The 20505-nt window shown below is 43.3% G+C and overlaps 1 protein-coding gene across 1 annotated transcript in view; it reads left to right on the plus strand.

Moving 5' to 3' along the window:
• The first annotated feature begins 458 nt into the window (after nt 1-458).
• LOC112230128 (heterogeneous nuclear ribonucleoprotein L-like) overlaps nt 459-20505 on the plus strand; it is a 63816-nt gene continuing 43769 nt past the window's right edge. Inside the window, exon 1 of the mRNA XM_042310933.1 lies at nt 459-806. Within this exon, the coding sequence (XP_042166867.1) occupies nt 609-806 (198 nt within the window). The 5' untranslated portion in view covers nt 459-608. The remainder of the gene's footprint in view (nt 807-20505) is intronic.

Below are 20505 nucleotides of genomic sequence, written 5' to 3' on the forward strand. Positions count from 1 at the left end.
ATTAATAGCCTATGGATTGCTTGTAGAAATTAAGTGCTATTTGCATGTGAAAGTAGGGCGGCAGGTAGTGTAGCTGTTAAGAGCATTGGGCAAGTAACTGAAAGTTTGCTGGTTCGAAGTCCCCGAGCTGACTGTGGAGGTCGGTCAGTTAAATATAATTGCTGCATCTACTAAATGACTAAATGTAAAGTTGTCATGGGATACATTTGCTTCATTGTTTCCCTTTTAATTGGGCCTAGTGACCCACTCTTTGATGGTATGCACGTAGAGTACAGACTGTGGCTCGCGATACAGAAGCTTCTATCGTATCTTCGCTTTTACGCATAACCCCCATAGCCAATCAACGACTGTGTTCAGAAGAGAAGCAAAGGTTGTCCAATGGAAAGAAATCTGCAATGTGAACAAAAGAGTGAAGACGCACGCACAAGGGGGCGTATTGGGGGGTGACATTGCCGTCAATTGCGCACAGCTGTCAGAATTCTAGTTCGCTTGGTCGACATTTTATCGTAGAGCCACATGCATGCAACTTTCTGGACTGCTTTTTTTTGTGATTAATTTCTCAGGTGGTGAATTCATCTAAAACCAACAAATAATTGTATTCATCAACAATGTCTCTCATTGAGGAATACGAGGAAGGGGAATACGAGAGAGCACCTAATAAGCGTCTCAAGACGATGGATGTGGAGGAGGGGGAGGATTCAGATACAGCTTCCGCGGGGCTGCTAGGAGACGAAGAGGATGCTACGGGGACCCCCGGGGAAAACCGGGCCCGGTGGTCAACAACAAAATATGAGTCTGGAAGAAAGGTGGGTGTAGACATAGCATTGCTCATTGTCTTACGTTCCTTAGATGCTTGGCTTGGAAAAAGAAAGTGACCATATCAAAATAAAAAAGTCAGTGTTTCCTATCTCTCATACATTTATTGGGCAAAGTGACAGTCTTCAATAAACTTTTTGGACTAGGATTGGCAGATGGGCCAATGATCCAGCCGCAGTTCTGAGAATCTTAAAGCTTCTTGATTATTTATGGACTGATTTCCAATAATGACAATTTAGGTTTGTGTCAAATATATTATGCCAGAGTCAAGAAATGTTCTTTAGAAAGCATACAAAATACAAATGAAAGATTAAAGAATATAGACTATAGAACGTGTGTGGAGCTGTGTACAGTAGCTCATGTCTATCAAAACACAAGACTTGGGAGTTCTCAACCGAACGAAGCACGCTATTTAACTTCGTTACCCCGTAATTTGATTTTACATTCGTGTCCCCGACAGTTTGGCGGCTTGAAATCTATTTTGTCTCAATAATAATGAGACAAATAATACGCAGGTTATCAGCGTTCATCATCAATTTAGAGACTGTCCCCGGAAGCAATGTATCCGTGGGTGTCTTTGCTTAACCACATTTAGACAAACGCTATGAACTGGGGCTTAAGATATGTATTATTTGGATGAATGTCACTGTGAAGAACCATATCCCATTTCTCACCCAAGGCTAACGTTGTTTCACCAAAGAGGATGACAGAGATGCTCTGATGTACCCACATTCACAGTCACAACATAATATTATCCTCATAAATAAGTATTAAACATGGTTATCTACATAAGTATGAACACATATGTTTATCCACATGCTGAAATAGACTTTAAACCCCATGGTATTCTATATGTAGATTTGTGGTCTAGGATCCTTTATGAGAAATACTGGAGAGTTTGCTCAGGATTCCAAATCACACATCATGCTGCATCAGGTCCATCTCCAGAGAGAGCTGTAAGAGAAATGTAACCATTTGAATACAGAGTGAGTACTGGTTGAGCACTGCTTATCTGGACGTATTAGACCTTCGCTGCTCCCTGTGAAGACACAGACAGTGCTGTCACTCGTCCAATCAACCGAAAACACACACTCTTGTGCAAACTGTGGACCAGTACCTTTGTGTCCGTCCTGGCATTTCTTAAGGACCCACAGTCTAAATAAATTAAACATTCATTTTAAATATGTGTGGCCTAGTCCTGGAGTAAAAAGCATTCTAAATGGAGATTTTCAATTGAAAGGGCTTTTTAGTCCAAGACTAGACCTAATCTGTGTCTATAAACCTGGCCCAAATATTCTCAATCCTGGATATTGGATATCCCTTCCCCAAGCTGTTGCTGTAATATGATAATGTATTCTTAGTCAACCTACCTCGTAAAATAAGGGATAATAAAATAAAATAGATTTTTGTGTACTTTGCCTTGATGGTCATTTGGTCATTTAAGAAAAAGTCCAATCAAGAGGGAACACACTCTCTCTTCTTCTTTTATACATCACACACCTCGCCTGTGTTCAACAGTAGCATGGTAACATGTTTGTCTCCCTACCTCTTTTGATAGATTGTCCATTAAAGGATTATCAATAAGAGTCCAATCAAGGGGAAACAATTTCCCACCATGGCATAACATATGACATCACACCCTCTCATGTGTTTAACAGTAGCACGTTGTTACGGTTACCTCCGCTGCTCTTTTAATAGCCTGCCTGTTAACGGATTATCACCAGTACCCTCTGGTAACGGATTGTCTATCATTTTTTATTGACACAAGGAAGGTGGAAGTGGAGACTTCCGATATGGTTTAATTCGCTACACTTTTATTGGTATATCAATCTCCTACTTAGCTTTGGAACGATATCTCCTCAGTATATCTCCTCAGTATATCTCCTCAGTTTGGGCAGTGACAGAGGCTGCATATCAAGGCCCTGGTCAAAAGTAGTGGATTATATAAGGAATAGGGTGCCATTTGGAATGGAGCCAGACAAGCACATCGAAAGAGCCTAGGCGGTAGGCTTTATCGTGGCCTAACAGAACATTAACATGTTTATTACGTGCCTAGCAATGAGGCTCGTTGGTGTGTTTGATAGGGAGAGATAGTTTGAAGTGCAATTTGCATTCTTAATCGTATCCCATTGGCATATGCAAAGAGGTTATTACATTGTGGTCTCTTGGATGGTAGTAATGCCACTACTGGCGCGACGCTAGGCACTATCTCATAAAGCCAAGGGCCCTGGCTGATAAACATCTGGGTGCCCGGCAAAGCTTTGTTCAGATGCCGGGATGAATCTCTGAGTCATTGTATGAGTCCCAAATGGCAAAATATTCCCTTTATAGTGTATTACTTTTGACCAGAGCCATATGGACCCTGGTCAAAAGTAGTGAACTATATAGGGAATAGGGTCCCATTTGGGAGGAAGACACAGTCCCTCATTGGGTTTCAGTGTATAACCGTTTGGCATTTGTGGGCAAAAAAACAAAGCAATTTTTGCATTTTGTGGCTCGGAATTAATCATTTCCACAAAATATTAACATGTTACAAATGTTTGCTCATACCAGTGTGACGAAAGCCTCAGCTTTGGGCTGCATGGAACCTGCTTTCGGAGATAGGACTATGGCCGTTTGGCGAAGAAATTAGCTTCAGTGTGGACCTGGGTGGCACAGCTCTGGGTGAACTTTGACTGGGACTATATTCCAATATCCATACTAACTATGGACATTAAATCAAACACTAGAAACAAATATTTTCCCCTGTACACATGTAATTATTTTACTGTAAATTAGTTTGACTGCCTTCCTTGTATTTATATTTCTGCTAAATGTTATTCTATTTTATTCTAGATCGCGTAAACGCATCTAGGACCAGGCTAGGTTACCACTGTCTGGTCTACTTCGTAAACTACATTTGGGCATTTCCATGTAAAAGACCCATGAGCACTAACATGAGAAGTTCATAGGAGCACATCAAATTGGGTGTCAAATGAAAGCTAAGAGCCAATACTTTTGAGAAATGAAGGCATATATAAATGTCTCTACATTAGGAATAAGCAAAGGCTTTGATTTCTGGTTAAACAGATGGAAAAGGGGTCTTAAAAAACATCTAGCAGAAACTATTAGAAAACTATTAGAAATATATAAAAAGACAATGATGTTGAAGTAAAGACCCCTGCCAACTAATATAATTTATATTTAGTTTTGCCATAATGGTTTGCCTCCAGTAAGTTTAAGAAATATAGTCTAGTCTTGTCATTCTGTTACCAAAACCCCACATATCTTTAAGAAATGTTCTAATTTCTCTTCCTAGTGAGTGAGGATAATGAATGTTCACAGAAGTAACAAGTAAAGGTAGACCTACTAATTATTTATAGTGGTTTTATGAATAACAATTTGGTTTATGATTTATTAAGTGATTAAAGCAAGTTATTCTGTCACCAAATCAAGAACAGAAACTGCAACTGAATTGGCTACAATGGAAATTCATAGTAGTCACAAATCACCTTTGGGTTACCTGCTACTGTCCTTCCTTCCACTGTTATGTTCAGCTCATAACTGTTTTCTTTCTCCTTCTGTCTCATGGTTAAACCAGGAGTGTGAAAACAGTCTGGACAACTTACACTCTCTCCAGTTAATGTCACCCCTTCCAGCTCTTATTGATACCTAGGGCTGAGAATTACCAGGGACCTCACGATATGATATTATCATGATACTTAGGTGCCAATACAATGTGTATTGCGATTTTCACAATTATATATGTATTGCAATTCCATACTGTGATTTTATTGCGATTCGATGTTCCAAACATATTGCTCACCATATGTCTGCTGCAGAGAGACAAGCGAGAGCCATGAGAAAACCAGTTTTGATCAGTCATGGAAATAAAAGTGCAGAAAACAAATTGGCTCCATTTAAAAAAAGTGCAGTATAGTATTGGTCAGTACAATCAAGTACCATATTGTACTGTACAGTAGAGAAGGGTTTATTACAGTACAGTAGAGCACACTAGAGTAAAGTACAGTATAATTTACTGCATTGTACTGTACTGTACTGAACTCTACTGTACTGTACTGTACTCTACTGTGCTGTACTGTGATGTCCAAACTTGTGAAACATAGTGATTGGCACTGTTTTGGTCCGGTTCGGACCAACCAAATTTGGTATTATTTGGGGGCTGAGCTCATTATAGTAATAGTTAGTGTGTAGAATAATACCCAAACCTGCAAAGGAGCATATATCATTGTTCTACCTTTTTGTACCTATTCAGGATACATCACCATGCATCTCTGTATAGTACAGATCAGGGAGGGACATACGATGTCACTCTGCTACCATCATTTTGTTACCGGGTGTTAATCCATTTCACTTACTGAAAGTCAATAACCAAAATAGATTTTTTTCAAGCTCGAGGTGCATTATCATAGCTGACACCCCATTCTTTCTGCAGAGATCTTTGGATATTCATTCGGATTAGATACATTATTTAACATTTTTTGGCGGAAAATGTGGCCACATAATAAACGGAGGAAAATGTTAACGACATTATGTTACTCTGCACTGTTTTCAAAGTAAATGTGTTTTTATCACATTTTCTGTGGAAAGTCCTAAAGTTGTATGGTTTGTTTAACTTTGCAATCAATGGTTTCTGTTTGGCATACTTTTAAAGTGGAAAAGTCAGAGTCTCAGTGTCATTCTGTTGGTTCCTCTCTACTTCCTAGGTTTTGGCCTTTCTAGGGAGTTTTCCTAGCCACCATGCTTCTACACCTGCCCATTTCTCAAATATCAGATGGGCTGAATTTGATTTGTTACCCCCATTTCTCAAAGATCTCTGCCTCCTTCTGACATCCTGTCAGCCTGAGGCAGACTGAAGTATACCAACCAGTCTTTGTCTTGGCCTGTACCTGTATAAAGTATGCCGATTTGCATTGAAAGTGATCCAGTGTTGTCTTCGGTCAATATAAAATCTCAAATCGTATGCTTTTATCCTGTCATAAAGATGAGTATCAAGGACAGGCAATCGTTAGAAACAAAAAAAAACTACATTTGAGATGAGATAAAGGAAACTCCAAGGGTTTCATGTTTGACAAACCAGCAATCAACACTGTCAAGGCTGAAGAACACATCTGTGTGTTGTCCTGTTCTCTCAGCTTGTTTTCCACATTCCCCCACAAGGTAGTTACAAAGCAAGCATCTGTTGACCTCTGAAGAAATACTACTACCTACGACAGATGCTGAAGATGGTTTATTTTAAAGTGGTTGTGGCTCTCTCTCTTTTACCTCTCTGTCTGTCTGTCTGTCTGTCTGTCTGTCTGTCTGTCTGTCTGTCTGTCTGTCTGTCTGTCTGTCTGTCTGTCTGTCTGTCTGTCTGTCTGTCTGTCTGTCTGTCTGTCTGTCTGTCTGTCTGTCTGTCTGTCTGTCTGTCTGTCTGTCTGTCTTTCTCTCTGTCTGTCTCTCTGTCTCTGTCTGTCTGTCTGTCTGTCTGTCTTTCTCTCTCTCTGTCTGTCTGTCTGTCTGTCTTTCTCTGTCTCTCCTAAATTCATTGAGCTGTAGTGGAAAGGCTTAATGCTCCCAGGGTGGTGTTTGAAGTGAATCCGAGATGTAAGTTTAATTATCGTCAGTTCTTCTTCTTCTTCTCCTTCTTCTCCTTCTCCTTCTTCTCCTTCTTCTTCTTCTTCTTCTTCTTCTTCTTCTTCTTCTTCTTCTTCTTCTTCTTCTTCTTCTTCTTCTTCTTCTTCTTCTTCTTCTACCCTGCTGACAGGCTCTTAAGCAGATTCCCACTGTGCTGATGTTGTCAGGAGTCACTTAGGAGCTTATAAATTCAACTCAGCCGAGGCCTGAAACAAAATTCTCCACCTGTCCCCATTCTCTTTCAGTCTCTCGATCTATCCTCTCTTCCTTTTCCTCCAGGAGCTTAGCTGGCCCCATAAGTGTCAAGCAGTGAGGCAGTGAGGCAGCTATGCCCGCTGTGAATGCCTTTCTGTGGACACTGTCAATATTTTCTAGTTGATATAATTTTATATTGCTCCCAAATCAGTAGGGAAAAAGAGGTATAGCAGTCTAATCCCAGAACTGTTTGTGCTCTGTAGCCAACTCCTATCACTAGAAAAGCAGGGCCTCGAGGGACCCCACTCTCAGCCAATGAGCATTCATTTTGACTGCAACATTCAAACAGTGTAATAGATACATTTCATATATGCTATCATATATGCTATTTGGTTGTGTTTATGAAGGTATTGGGTAACATTAGAATAAAAAAAATATATATATTTCAAAGAACACAATAGCATTTTAATTAGTTTACTGTAGGCTATCTGCTACCACATGCTCATATGTGTAGTGCATGGAACAGTGGTTATTCTTGGAAAAGGGATATTTTGAAATAGAGCTAATCTCTTACATTTTGAGACTTATTTTCAAAGGTTATTGTTTTGGAAACTGGAATCTGCTCTTTCTGATGCTATATAGAAATCAAAACATCTTACCTTCGTGTGACTCTGTAAGAGGATTTGATGCTCCTGGAAAAAAAATGACATGTCCTCTTAAAATTGCTAATAACACAAATTCTGTTAGCGATATCGAAATTCTAAGAACATACCTGTGTTAAATAGACTTATTTAGGGAAAGTCGAGTAAGGTGGGGAGGGGATGACTTTAAAAAGAGATATTTACATTTTAAATTAATATGTAGTCAACATTTTGTGCTTCTAGTGCTATGGCCGTGCTTCTAGTGCTAAGGCTGTGTTTCTAGTGCTATGGCCGTGTTTCTAGTGCTAAGGCTGTGTTTCTAGTGCTATGGCCGTGTTTCTAGTGCTAAGGCCGCGCTTCTAGTGCTATGGCCGTGCTTCTAGTGCTAAGGCTGTGTTTCTAGTGCTATGGCCGTGCTTGTGTTTCTAGTGCTAAGGCTGTGTTTCTAGTGCTATGGCCGTGTTTCTAGTGCTAAGGCTGTGTTTCTAGTGCTATGGCCGTGCTTCTAGTGCTAAGGCTGTGTTTCTAGTGCTATGGCCGTGCTTCTAGTGCTAGGCTGTGTTTCTAGTGCTATGGCCGTGTTTCTAGTGCTAAGGCTGTGTTTCTAGTGCTAAGGCTGTGTTTCTAGTGCTAAGGCTGTGTTTCTAGTGCTATGGCCGTGTTTCTAGTGCTAAGTGCTAGTGCTATGGCCGTGTTTCTAGTGCTAAGGCTGTGTTTCTAGTGCTATGGCCGTGTTTCTAGTGCTAAGGCTGTGTTTCTAGTGCTATGGCCGTGTTTCTAGTGCTAAGGCTGTGTTTCTAGTGCTATGGCCGTGCTTCTAGTGCTAAGGCTGTGTTTCTAGTGCTATGGCCGTGTTTCTAGTGCTGTGCTATGGCCGCGCTCTAGTGCTATGGCCGCGCTTCTAGTGCTATGGCCGTGCTTCTAGTGCTATGGCCACGCTTCTAGTGCTATGGCATGACAGCACAAAGAGATCTGAGACCAGGCTACAGGTGTAATGCCACAAAAATACACATTTTGAAACCTAGTTGGTGAAGATGTCTGTAAAATTGAGATCGCCTAAAGCTATTGTACCTAAAACACGAAAACAGTACTACTGTCCAATTGAAGAGTGTAACAAGAACTCAGAGGCTTGTGCTGTGAAGCGTATTCCCATTGGAGATCACTGTGCAAACAATTGAAAAGGCAAACATTAACAGACGACTGTAGTAGAGGGAGAGAGGGATAGGATTTTTGCGGGTGGCTTTGTTGACCGACTTTCCTCATTACCAGGATAAGGCTGTGTTTCTCTCTGTCCAACTCGCCCTCTCTTTTGCAGAGGCCTCCCCGTCTGTCTTAGGCCTCTCCCTTCCTCTCGTTCTCCATCTCCTTTTAACTCCCTCCCTTTCTCTATCCCTCTCTCTATCCCTCTCTCCCTCCCATGAACACAGTACAGCAGTAGTTGCAGCGTCATAGCCAGAGTATGCCCCAAGTTCCATTAAGCTAGAGCTTGATCAAACCACTGCTGTGAGACACGGGGAATAGGGTGGGTCAGAGTCAGGTCACCCTTCCAAGACTGACATGATGATGTTCTAGGAAATACTGGTTAAGATCTCTGTTGATGGTTGTGAAGCTTGAAATGTCGGCATTCAATAAATAAGTGATACTCTGCAAGAGCAGTGAGAGAGAGCTTCTTTTCTTGGAACTATTATTTAATGTTTCCTAGCCTACACACCTACAAAGCAATGCCGAGATGTAAAATTGCAGTGCATTTCACTTATAGGAAATGTTGTTTCCTGACTTGTGTTCATTATATACATACAGTGGTTTTTGTGGCCATTGGCCATTTTCAATGGTGCCAGTCCTAACAAAGAAACATGGAACATCTATTGAGGTAATACTGGTACACCAAAAATGGTTCTACAGCAATTCAATGGTAACATTAGTAAGGGCTGCTATGATATACAGTGCATTGGGAAAGTATTCAGACCCCTTGACTTTTTCCACATTTTGTTACGTTACAGTCATATTTTAAAATGGATGAATTTTTTTTTTTAAATCCTCATCAATCTACACACAATACCCCATAATGACTACATTTTTGCAAATGTATACAAAATAAAAAACTGAAATATAACATTTACATAAGTATTCAGACCCTTTACTCAGTACTTTGTTGAAGCACCTTTGGCAGGGATTACAGCTTCGAGTCTTTTGGGGTATGAAGCTACAAGCTTGGCACACTTGTTGTCACGATCGTCGTATGAAGCGGACCAAAGCGCAGCGTGTTTAGAATACATTCTTCTTTATTAATGAACAACACGAAGAACACTTAAACAAAAACAACAAAACGAATAAGATGAACGTGACCGCTATATAAACAATGTGCTAACGTGCAACATAACATAGACAATAACCCACGAAATACCCAAAGAAGATGGCTGCCTAAATATGGTTCCCAATCAGAGACAACGATAAACACCTGCCTCTAATTGAGAACCAATCTAGGCAACCATAGACCAACATAAACACCTCGATGAAAACAACCCCATAAATCTACAAAAACACCTAGACAGTATAAACACCCTAGAATAAGACAAAAACACACATATCGCCCCATGTCACACCCTGACCTAACCAAAATAATAAAGAAAACAAAGAATACTAAGTTCAGGGTGTGACAGTACCCCTCCCACACAGATGTGCAAGATTCCGGCCGCAAAACCTAATCTAAAGGGGAGGGTCCGGGTTGGCCTCTTTCACAGTGGCGGTTCGGGTGCTGGACGTGGACCCCACTCCACCATAGTCTTAGTCCGCTTTTGTGGCCTCCTAGGAACGGCGACCCTTGTCGCCAACCTAGGACTGGCAACCCTACTAAAGGGCCCCACTGGACTGAGGGGCAGCTCCAGACTGAGGGGTAGCTCAGGACTGAGAGGTAGCTCAGGACTGAAGGGTAGCTCCTGGCTGGCTGACAGCTCTGGCAGGTCCTGGCTGGCTGAAGGCGCTGGCAGCTCCTGGCTGACTGACAGCTCAGGACAGACTGGCGGCTCTGACAGCTCAGGACAGACGGGAGACTCTGGCGGCTCAGGACAGACGGGAGACACTGGCGGCTCAGGACAGACGGGAGACTCTGGTGGCTCAGGACAGACGGGAGACTCTGGCGGCTCAGGACAGACTGGAGACACTGGCGGCTCAGGACAGACGGGAGACTCTGGTGGCTCAGGACAGACGGGAGACTCTGGCGGCTCAGGCCAAACGGGAGACTCTGGCGGCTCAGGACAGACTGGCGGCTCTGACGGCTCAGGACAGACGGGAGACTCTGGCGGCTCAGGACAGACGGGAGACTCTAGCGGCTCAGGACAGACGGGAGACTCTGGCGGCTCAGGACAGACTGGCGGCTCTGACGGCTCAGGACAGACGGGAGACTCTGGCGGCTCAGGACAGACGGGACACTCTGGCGGCTCAGGACAGACGGGAGACTCTGGCGGCTCAGGACAGACAAGGCACACTGTAGGCCGGTACTGGTGGTACTGGGCCGAGGACACGCACCTCAGGGCGAGTGCGGGGAGGAGGAACAGGGAGAACTGGGCTCTGGCGACGCACAGGAAGCCCGGTGCGGGGGGCTGCCACCGGAGGGCTGGTGCGTGGAGATGGCACCGGATAGACCAGACCGAGAAGGCGCACTGGAGATCTGGAGCACTGAGCCTGCCCAACCTTACCTGGTTGAATGCTCCCCGTAGCCAGGCCAGTGCGGCGAGGTGGAATAGCCCGCACTGGGCTGTGCAGGCGAACCGGGGACACCATGCGTAAGGCTGGTGCCATGTATGCCAGCCCGAAGAGACGCACTGGAGACCAGATGCGTAGAGCCTGCTTCATGGCACCTGGCTCGATGCCCACTCTAGCCCGGCCAATACGAGGAGCTGGAATGTACCGCACCAGGCTATGCACACGCAACGGGGACACCGTGCGCTCCACCACATAACACGGTGCCTGCCCGGTACAACGCCCTCTCTCTCCACGGTAAGCACGGGGAGCTGGCGCAGGTCTCCTACCTGACTTCGCCACACTCCCTGTGTGCCCTCCCCCAATACATTTTTGGGGCTGCCACTCGGGCTTCCAGCCGCGCCGCCGTGCTGCCTCCTCATACCGGTGCCTCTCTGCTTCCGCTGCCTCCAGCTCTGCTTTGGGACGGCGATATTCCCCTGGCTGTGCCCAGGGTCATTTACCGTCCAGAATCTCCTCCCAAGTCCAGAAGTCCTTTGATTGCTGCTGCTGTCCGTTACAACGCTGCTTGGTCCATTGTTGGTGGGTTATTCTGTCACGATCGTCATATGGAGTAGACCAAAGCGCAGCGTGGTTAGAATACATTCTTCTTTATTAATGAAGAACACGAAGAACAAAAACAATAAAACCAAATAAGATGAACGTGACCGCTATATAAACAATGTGCTAACGTGCAACATAACATAGACAATAACCCACAAAATACCCAAAGAAGATGGCTGCCTAAATATGGTTCCCAATCAGAGACAACGATAAACACCTGCCTCTAATTGAGAACCAATCTAGGCAACCATAGACCAACATAAACACCTAGATGAAAACAACCCCATAAATCTACAAAAACCCCTAGATAGTACAAACACCCTAGAATAAGACAAAAACACACATATCACCCATGTCACACCCTGACCTAACCAAAATAATAAAGAAAACAAAAAATACTAAGGTCAGGGCGTGACACTTGTATTTGGCAAGTTCCTCCCATTCTTCTCTGCAGATCTTCTCAAGCTGTGTCAGGTTGGATGGGGAGCGTTACTGCATAACTATTTTTAGGTCTCTCCAGAGATGTTTGATCGGGTTCAAGTCCGGGCTCTGGCTGGGCCACTCATGGACATTCTGCGTTGTCTTGGCTGTGTTCTTAGGGTTGTTGTCCTGTTGGAAGGTGAACCTTCGCCCCAATCTGAAGTCCTGAGAGCTCTGGAGCAGGTTTTCATCAAGGATTTCCCTGTAATTTGCTCCGTTCATCTTTCCCTTGACCCTGACTTGTCTCCCAGTCCCTGCCGCTGAAAAACATCCCCACAGCATGATGCAGCCACAACCATACTTCACCACAGGGATGGTGCCAGGTTTCCTCCAGATGTGACACTTGGCATTCAGGCCAAAGAGTAACATTTTGGTTTCATCAGACCAGAGAATCTTGTTTCTTATGGTCTGAGAGTCCTTTAGTTGCCTTTTGGGAAACTCTAAGTGGGCTGTCATGTGCCTTTTACTGAGGAGTTGCTTCCATCTGACCACTCTACCATAAAGGCCTGATTGGTGGAGTGCTGCAGAGATGGTTGTCCGTCTGGAAGGTTCTTCCATCTCCACAGAGGAACTCTGGAGCTCGGTCAGAGTGACCATCGGGTTCTTGGTCACCTCCCTGACCAAGGCCCTTCTCCCCCCATTGCTCAGTTTGGCTGGACGGCCAGCTCTAGGAAGAGTCTTGGTGGTTCAAAACTTCTTCTATTTAAGAATGATGGAGACCACTGTGTTCTTGGTGACCTTCAAGGCTGCAGACATTTTTTTGGTACCCTTCCCCAGATCTGTACATCGACACAATCCTGTCTTGGAGCTCTACAGACAATTCCTTCGACCTCATGGCTTAGTTTTTGCTCTGACATGCACTGTCAACTGTGGGACCTTGCATAGACAAGTGTGTGCCTTTCCAAATCACATCTAATCAATTGAATTTACCACAGGTGGACTCCAATCAAGTTGTAGAAACATGTCAAGGATGATCAATGGACAGGATGCACCTGAGCTTAATTTCGAGTCTCATAGCAAAGTGTCTGAATAGTTATGTAAATAAGGTATTTCTGTTATTTTTTTATACAGTTGCAAAAATGTTTTTAAAAACTGTTTTCGCTTTGTAATTATGGGATATTGTGTGTAGATTGATGAGGGAAAAATGTATTTTATTCATTTTAGAAAATCCTGTAACGTAACAAAATGTGGACAAAGTCAAGGGCTCTGAATACTTCGGAATACTTTCCGAAGGCACTGTACGTGGTGTTGGATGTTGTCTGGCCTGTGGCCACCCTTTATAACTATGCAGCGGCTGGTCTGGCAACTCTCTCAACGCAAATCAAATCAAATGTTATTTGCCACATGCTTTGTAAACAACAAGTGTAACTAACAGTGAAATGCTTACTTACGGGCCCTTCCCAACAATGAAGATAGAAATAATAGAAAAGTATTAACACATTAATAAAAGTACTAATGAGTAATGATAACTTGGCTATATACACTGGGTACCAGAATGACTTCAAGGCTGCGCTGCTGAACTTTGGCTGCTCAGCATTGCACTGCAACCAGCCAGGGACCGGGCAGCGCAGCTCCATATTACCTCTGTTGCCCTGTCTGTCTTCATTAAAGTTTAATGTTGCGACTCCAGTGGGGGTGGGGCGCAGGAGGGAAGGGGATGGAGGTGGGGGAGTTGAAACGCAGGTGCTTTATCTCCGCAACTCTGTGATCTCGACATCGTTTTCAGAGGGAGAGCTTGAAAGCAGCATTTCGCCCCCTTGGAAAAGGAGAGTTCTGAAGGCTGGCGGCGGTAGCTCCCGCCATGCCCTACTTAGCTGGCACATCGCAATGCGGGCTGTTATTTCTCCCAACCCTTTCTGACATCAGAGAGACTGGCGGAGAGGCGTTCCTTAGTATTCCTTGGCTTTTGCGAGTCAATGTTTTATGTAATCCGGCGCTGGAATTAATGCTGATGCCGACAGTTTATTTTTTTCCGAAGTATATGCAAATGAGGCCTGTGCCCTAGCCTATTAATGCTTCTCCAAAGCTAACATCAGGTGGAAGACAAAATGTTGTTTTTTCTGCCCCATTTACATTGTTTTTAGTGTTGTTAACCATGGTAAATGTTATGCAGATATCGGCACACTTATTGAAACAGGTTGTCTGAGGATTACATTTTTTTATTTCACCTTTATTTAACCAGGTAGGCCAGTTGAGAACAAGTTCTCATTTACAACTGAGACCTGGCCAAAATAAAGCAAAGCAGTGCCACAAAACAACAACACAGAGTTACACATAAACAAACGGACAGTCAATAACACAATAGAAAAATCTATGTACAGTGTGCAAATGCAGAAGAGTAGGGAGGTAAGGCAATAAATAGGCCATAGAGGTGAAATAATTACAATTTAGCATTAACACTGGAGTGATAGATGTGCAGAAGATGAATGTGCAAGTAGAGACGGGTGCAAAAGAGCAAGAGGATACATAACAATATGGGGATGAGGTAGTTGGGTGTGCTATTTACAGATTGGCTGTGTACAGGTACAGTGATCGGTAAGCTGCTCAGACAGCTGATGCTTAAAGTTAGAGAGGGAGATATAAGACTCCAGCTTCAGTGATTTTTGCAATTAGTTTCAGTCATTGGGAGCGTGTGCTACGGGTGGGTGTTGCTATCAGGACCAGTGAGCTGAGATAAGGCGGGGTTTTACCTAGCAAATACTTATAGATGAGCTGTAGCCAGTGGGTTTGGCGACGAATATGTAGTGAGTGCCAGCCAAACGAGAGCATACAGGTCCCAGTGGTGGGTAATATATGGGGCTTTGGTGACAACTGATGGCACTGTGATAGACTGCATCCAGTTTTCTGGAGTAGAGTGTTGGAGGCTATTTTGTAAATGTCATCGAAGTCAAGGATCGGTGGGATAGTCAGTTTTACGAGGTTATGTTTGGCACCATAAGTGAAGGAGGCTTCGTTGCGAAATAGGAAGCCGATTCTGGATTTTATCTTGGATTGGAGAGTTTACAGTCTAACCAGACACCTAGGTATTTGTAATTGTCCACATATTCTAAGTCAGAACTGTCCAGAGTAGTGATGCTAGTCGGACAGGCGGGTGCGGGCATTAATCGGTTGGAGAGCATGCATTTAGTTTTACTAGCATTTAAAAACAGTTGGAGGCCACGGAAGGAGTGTTGTATGGCATCGAAGCTCGTTTGGAGGTTTGTTAACACAGTGTCCAAAGAAGGGCCAGATGTATACAGAATGGTGTCGTCTGCATAGCGGTGGATCAGAGAGTGCTGTGCAGCAAGAGCAACATCATTGATATATTCAGAGAAAAGAGTCAGAGAATTGAACCCTGTGGCACCCCCATAGAGACTGCCAGAGGTCCGGAAAACAGGCCCTCCAATTTGACACACTGAATTCTATCTGAGAAGTAGTTGGTGAACCAGGCGAGACAGTCATTTGAGAAACCAAGGCTATTGAGTCTGCCGATAAGACTGTGGTGATTGACAGAGTCGAATGCCTTGGCCAGGTCAATGAAGGCGGCTGCACAGTGCTGTCTTTTATCGATGGCGGTTATAATATAGTTTAGGACCTTGAGCGTGGCTGAGGTTCACCCATGACCAGCTCGGAAACCAGATTGCATAGTGGAGAAGGTACGATGGAATGGTCGGTGATCTGTTTGTTAACTTGGCTTTTGAAGATTTTAGAAAGGCCGGGCAGGATGGATATAGGTCTATAAAAGTTTGGGTCTAGAGTGTCTCCCCCTTTGAAGAGGGGGGTGACCGCGGCAGCTTTCCAATCTTTTGGGGATCTCAGACGATACGAAAGAGAGGTTGGAACAGGCTAGTAATAGGGGGTGCAACAATTTCGGCGGATAATTTTAGAAAGAGAGGGTCCAGATTGTCTAGCCCAGCTGATTTGTAGGGATCCAGATTTTGCAGCTTTTTCAGATCATCAGCTGTCTGGATTTGGGTGAGGGAGAAGCAGGGAGGGCTTGGGCAAGTTTCTGCAGGTGGTGCTGAGTTGTTGGCCGGGGTAGGGGTAGCCACGTGGAAAGTATGGCCAGCCGTAGAGAAATTGCTTATTGAAATTCACAATCATGGTGAATTTATCGGTGGTGACAGTGTTTCCTAGCCTCAGTACAGTGGGCAGCTGGGAGGAGGTGCTCTTATTCTCCATGGACTTTACAGTGTCCCAAAACTTTTTGGAATTAGTGCTACTGAATGCAAAGTTCTGTTTGAAAAAGCTAGCCTTAGCTTTCCTAACTGACTGAGAATATTAGTTCCTGACTTCCCTGGAAAGTTGCATTTCGCGGGGGCTAATGCAGAACGCCACAGGATGTTTTTGTGCTGGTCAAATGCAGTCAAGTCTGGGGTGAACCCATACAATATCTGTTCTTAGTTCTGCATTTTTTTTGAATGGGGCATGCTCGAAGCAGGATGTGCTCGAAGCAGAGATACATTTACAACTAATTTACATTTTGAGGAGGCTTTATTTATATATATTAGCTGTTGGCATTTTGTCAATACGACTTAGCATTTTACAATGCAAGAACACCAAACAGAGAAGATGAGGGGATTAAAGTTCATATGTTGTTATTGCTGCTGATTTTATTTATACATTTGCATTATCTTCTTTGATTTCCTGTTTGGGGAAAGTACTGCATTCATATTGTAATTGTAGAAAGAGATAAATAATGAAAGAAATAATTCGGTACGAGGGTATATTGGCACCCGGCTAAATCCTGTCCGAATGATGAACCAGCCGGTTCTCGAGATTCCTCATCCAGGTGTGACTTTGGTAGTAGTGGCAACATGGCGTAATGTAACCCACTGTGAGATTGTTTGGCCGAGCCCTTCCCTTCACTATCATCATCACTCCCAAACGTGTTTATGTATTTATTTGTGTTTTTTGTTTTGTTTTTGTTTTTACATGACAGAGATAGTGAAGAGAGACAGGAAAGTGTGGGTGCGGTGCAAACTAAATTCAAACGCCGACACCTGCATGTCATATCTTAACTTGACCAGTTTCTCACAGCAGGAATGTATGTACTCACTATTGTGTCTGCTAAATGACAAAAATGTAAATGTAAGAAAATATTCCTGCAGTAACAGGAAATGTGAATTTTCATGTGGATTAATAATTCATGGACATTTTGGTTGATCCATTTTTCGTTTTAAAGTGTAAATTACTAACTTTAAAAGCCTTTTTAAATCTCTAATACACAACAAGTTTGCATTTCATGCAGGGGAGGAAAATGATCTGCAACAACAGAGTGATCAAATGAACCAGTACATCAAGTAAACCTGTACATGTGCCCTGAAGACGGCAGCAACAATTACAGCTAGACCAATCCAAGCCACTGTCTTCACTGTTTCTGTCAGCCTCAAAACAATGGACCAACATCATCAAAGTCTGACAATTAATAATCAAGTAAATGCTTAGCATTTATTGGCGCTTTCAGCTTGAAGTGCAATCAGGCTACATAATGGCATGTCTGACTTTGGCCTAAACTGAGTAAGAGACGGACACACCTCACTGGCCCTTCTGAAACATTTGGAACATTAGTTTATTTTGAATAGCTGCGTTTCAAACGGCTGTTTTCAGTATGGTTCCAACCAGGGTTCGAAGCAGGGTCTCTCGTGTGTCACAAGACTGCTAGCTCGTGAGCTAAAGCCAAGGCTAGTCATTAGCTCGGGAAGTTAACACAAATCCTCAGGCCTCTGGCAAGGTTAGTCATCACGTGAGCATGGTTTCACCTCATTACACCTTCACTCATCTAGTAGTAAAGGTCCTCTTCACCTTTTCCCTACTGTATGTTTTAGACAGCGTTTGATGAGAACAATAATCGTTTTGTTATCTCTTCGTGTGATTAGGGTGATTATGCGTTTGAGTGATTAAAAACACTCGTCTGATATGTAAAAATATGAGAATTAATATTCCACCACATCTGTTGACAAGTTTGGCTCTTTTTTACATTGGCATAATTACAGAACATTTGCATTTCAGACAGACCTGCAAGCCAATGATGTTACCCAAATTAAAATCGGACGATAGTTTTTTCTTATGCGATGATTAGAAGTGAAAGGCACATTCCACTGAGGCATATGGCAAGTGTGTGTGCGTGCGTGTGTGTGTGTGTGTGTGTGGTGTTAGGGTGTATGTGAAGCATGTTCTCTCTAATGCTAAGTAGTTTATTAACCTCACACTCAAAAGGTATGCTGATCAGTGTGGACATTATTTAACTTCAAGGTTGAAGGTGAAATTCTCAAAGGAGCAATGGGATGTATTCACTCTGAATACATTGAAAGCAAAGAGAGGAAAAGCAACATGGTGGTAGCTACACTGATGTTTGAATTAAATTCATAGAAAAGTGTCATATTCAAACAGCAGTGTTGGGATTTTTTCAATCCATGCAACTGGAATCTTTACACAAAAAAATCAAGATCTCAGATCTTGGATCACATCCCCCCCCCACCCATATAATCTTATCATGATCTAAAAGGCAAAACTGATCCTATGTTAGCACTCCCAGACCCTCTCCGAGGAGGTCTCAGGGGGAATTAGATATGCAGAATAACTTACACCTGTACAGGTTACCCACTTGTACATACAGTGAAACAAGACTATATACAGTATAAGCACGCCCAAATTATTATTATTATTATTATTATTATTATCATACAGGCCCTGGTCCGTCAGATAGGACCTATGAACAGTTATCATGTTTTTCAAGCAATTTTCTGTCAAAGGTCGATGATCAATTTCATGGTGAATATGGTGATTGTGACAGGCCCTCACAGATAACGACCTTGAATGATTTAAAAAAATACACACATTGATTGCAATGCACCGTGCGCACCGCAGTCTATTTAAAGCCTAGTTTTTGCACGTGCCAAAACCCCACGTTTTCATTGTGCGGACAACATCCCAGAAACAATCCAAAAGCCTGCAGCCTTGTGAAATTAGGCTTCCCCTTTGAAGTGAAAATAAAAAGCTTCAACGCGCACAATGTTAAAACAACATAGAAAAAGCGATGAGGGGAAAGAAGTCTGTGAAGATCATCAAAGCGGTTGAAAATTCCTGCCCAATGTCAATGTGTAATTTTAAAAGTAGGGCATATAATCCAATCATATCCATATTAATAACCTCTGTGGCTGCATGGATGAGAAGAAAAGGAGAGAGAAGGTGTACATCCCCAATGGCACCCTATTCTCTGCACTACTTTTGACCAAGGCCCATAGACAGAAAGGGCACGGGCAGCTGGATGAGGGGCATAGTTTATGCCTTCCTCTTGTCGTTTGATGATGGTAACCAACCATGCTCTTTTCTTTTATATATTTTATTTTACCAGGTTAGTCTCAATATAATTCAAAATCTATTTTGCAAGAGAGACCTGGCCGAAATAGTAGCACACACAGTTTCAGACACTTTTACAACATAAAACACAAAGCACTACAGTTTAAAAACATACATTTACACATTGAGCAGCAAGATAGTTTGGGCAGGTGTGGAGCAACTAGGTTCAAATGTATCTCTGGTCAAATGGGAGCTGTCTCAGTTTGGCCTTATTAATAAAAACATACCAATGACTTAGTCTCCGAAGAGCTAAGGAAGGCCAGCCTACTCTCATACAGTGATGAGTTCTAATTTATTGGATGGCGCTCTACCTTCGAGTGGGCGAAAGTCCAGCAATGACAACCTAACCCCTGGGGTTAGGTTATCATTGCACTAATGCTAGTTAGCATTGTTGTGTGTATATGTATAGGTGCGTGTGTGTCTATTACATTGCAGGGTTGTGTGCTGTCCCAATTGCCCTCCAGGTGATTGTTTGAGAGAATAGCCATCTATTTAATGAAGAAGGATACAAATAATAGCCTCCAGCATTAACTCAAAGGACGTTAAGGATAGGGATCACACTATAGCCCTTTCTTGAGTTGTGTTTGTGTCTGCTGTGGCCTTAGCCTGATGACGCTAACACTGTTTGAACATGGTTGATTACCGTGGTTGCGGAGGGGAGTCGACATTGGCCAATGCAGTGCAGTATTTTTCTGACAGCCGGCTTCGAAGGCGTCCCTAAGTGATGTATTGTGCATGATATTGCTTGCTAGGCCCACACTCTGCAGTTCTGGGTTGAGGAGTTGAAAGAGATTTGGCTGTCTCTCTCTGTGTGTGTGGTGTGTGTGTGTGTGTGTGTGTGTGTGTGTGTGTGTGTGTGTGTGTGTGTGTGTGTGTGTGTGTGTGTGTGTGTGTGTGTGCGCGCGTGTGAGAGGCACACACAAACGCCAAAATATCTACTTACATTTTTGGGGGAAGTGTCTTTAATTGAACCAAACGAACAATGGTCTTTTCTCATATGAAAGACTTGAAGCAGACCTCTGTTCTGTTTGTATATTGTTCTGTTTGTACATCCTCAGTTTGTATATTTCATGAAGGAGTTTTAATGGAAAACAATTGGGATTCTGGAAGTCAC

Source organism: Oncorhynchus tshawytscha, linkage group LG32 (genome assembly GCF_018296145.1).
Source record: "Oncorhynchus tshawytscha isolate Ot180627B linkage group LG32, Otsh_v2.0, whole genome shotgun sequence".
Lineage (NCBI taxonomy): Eukaryota > Metazoa > Chordata > Actinopteri > Salmoniformes > Salmonidae > Oncorhynchus > Oncorhynchus tshawytscha.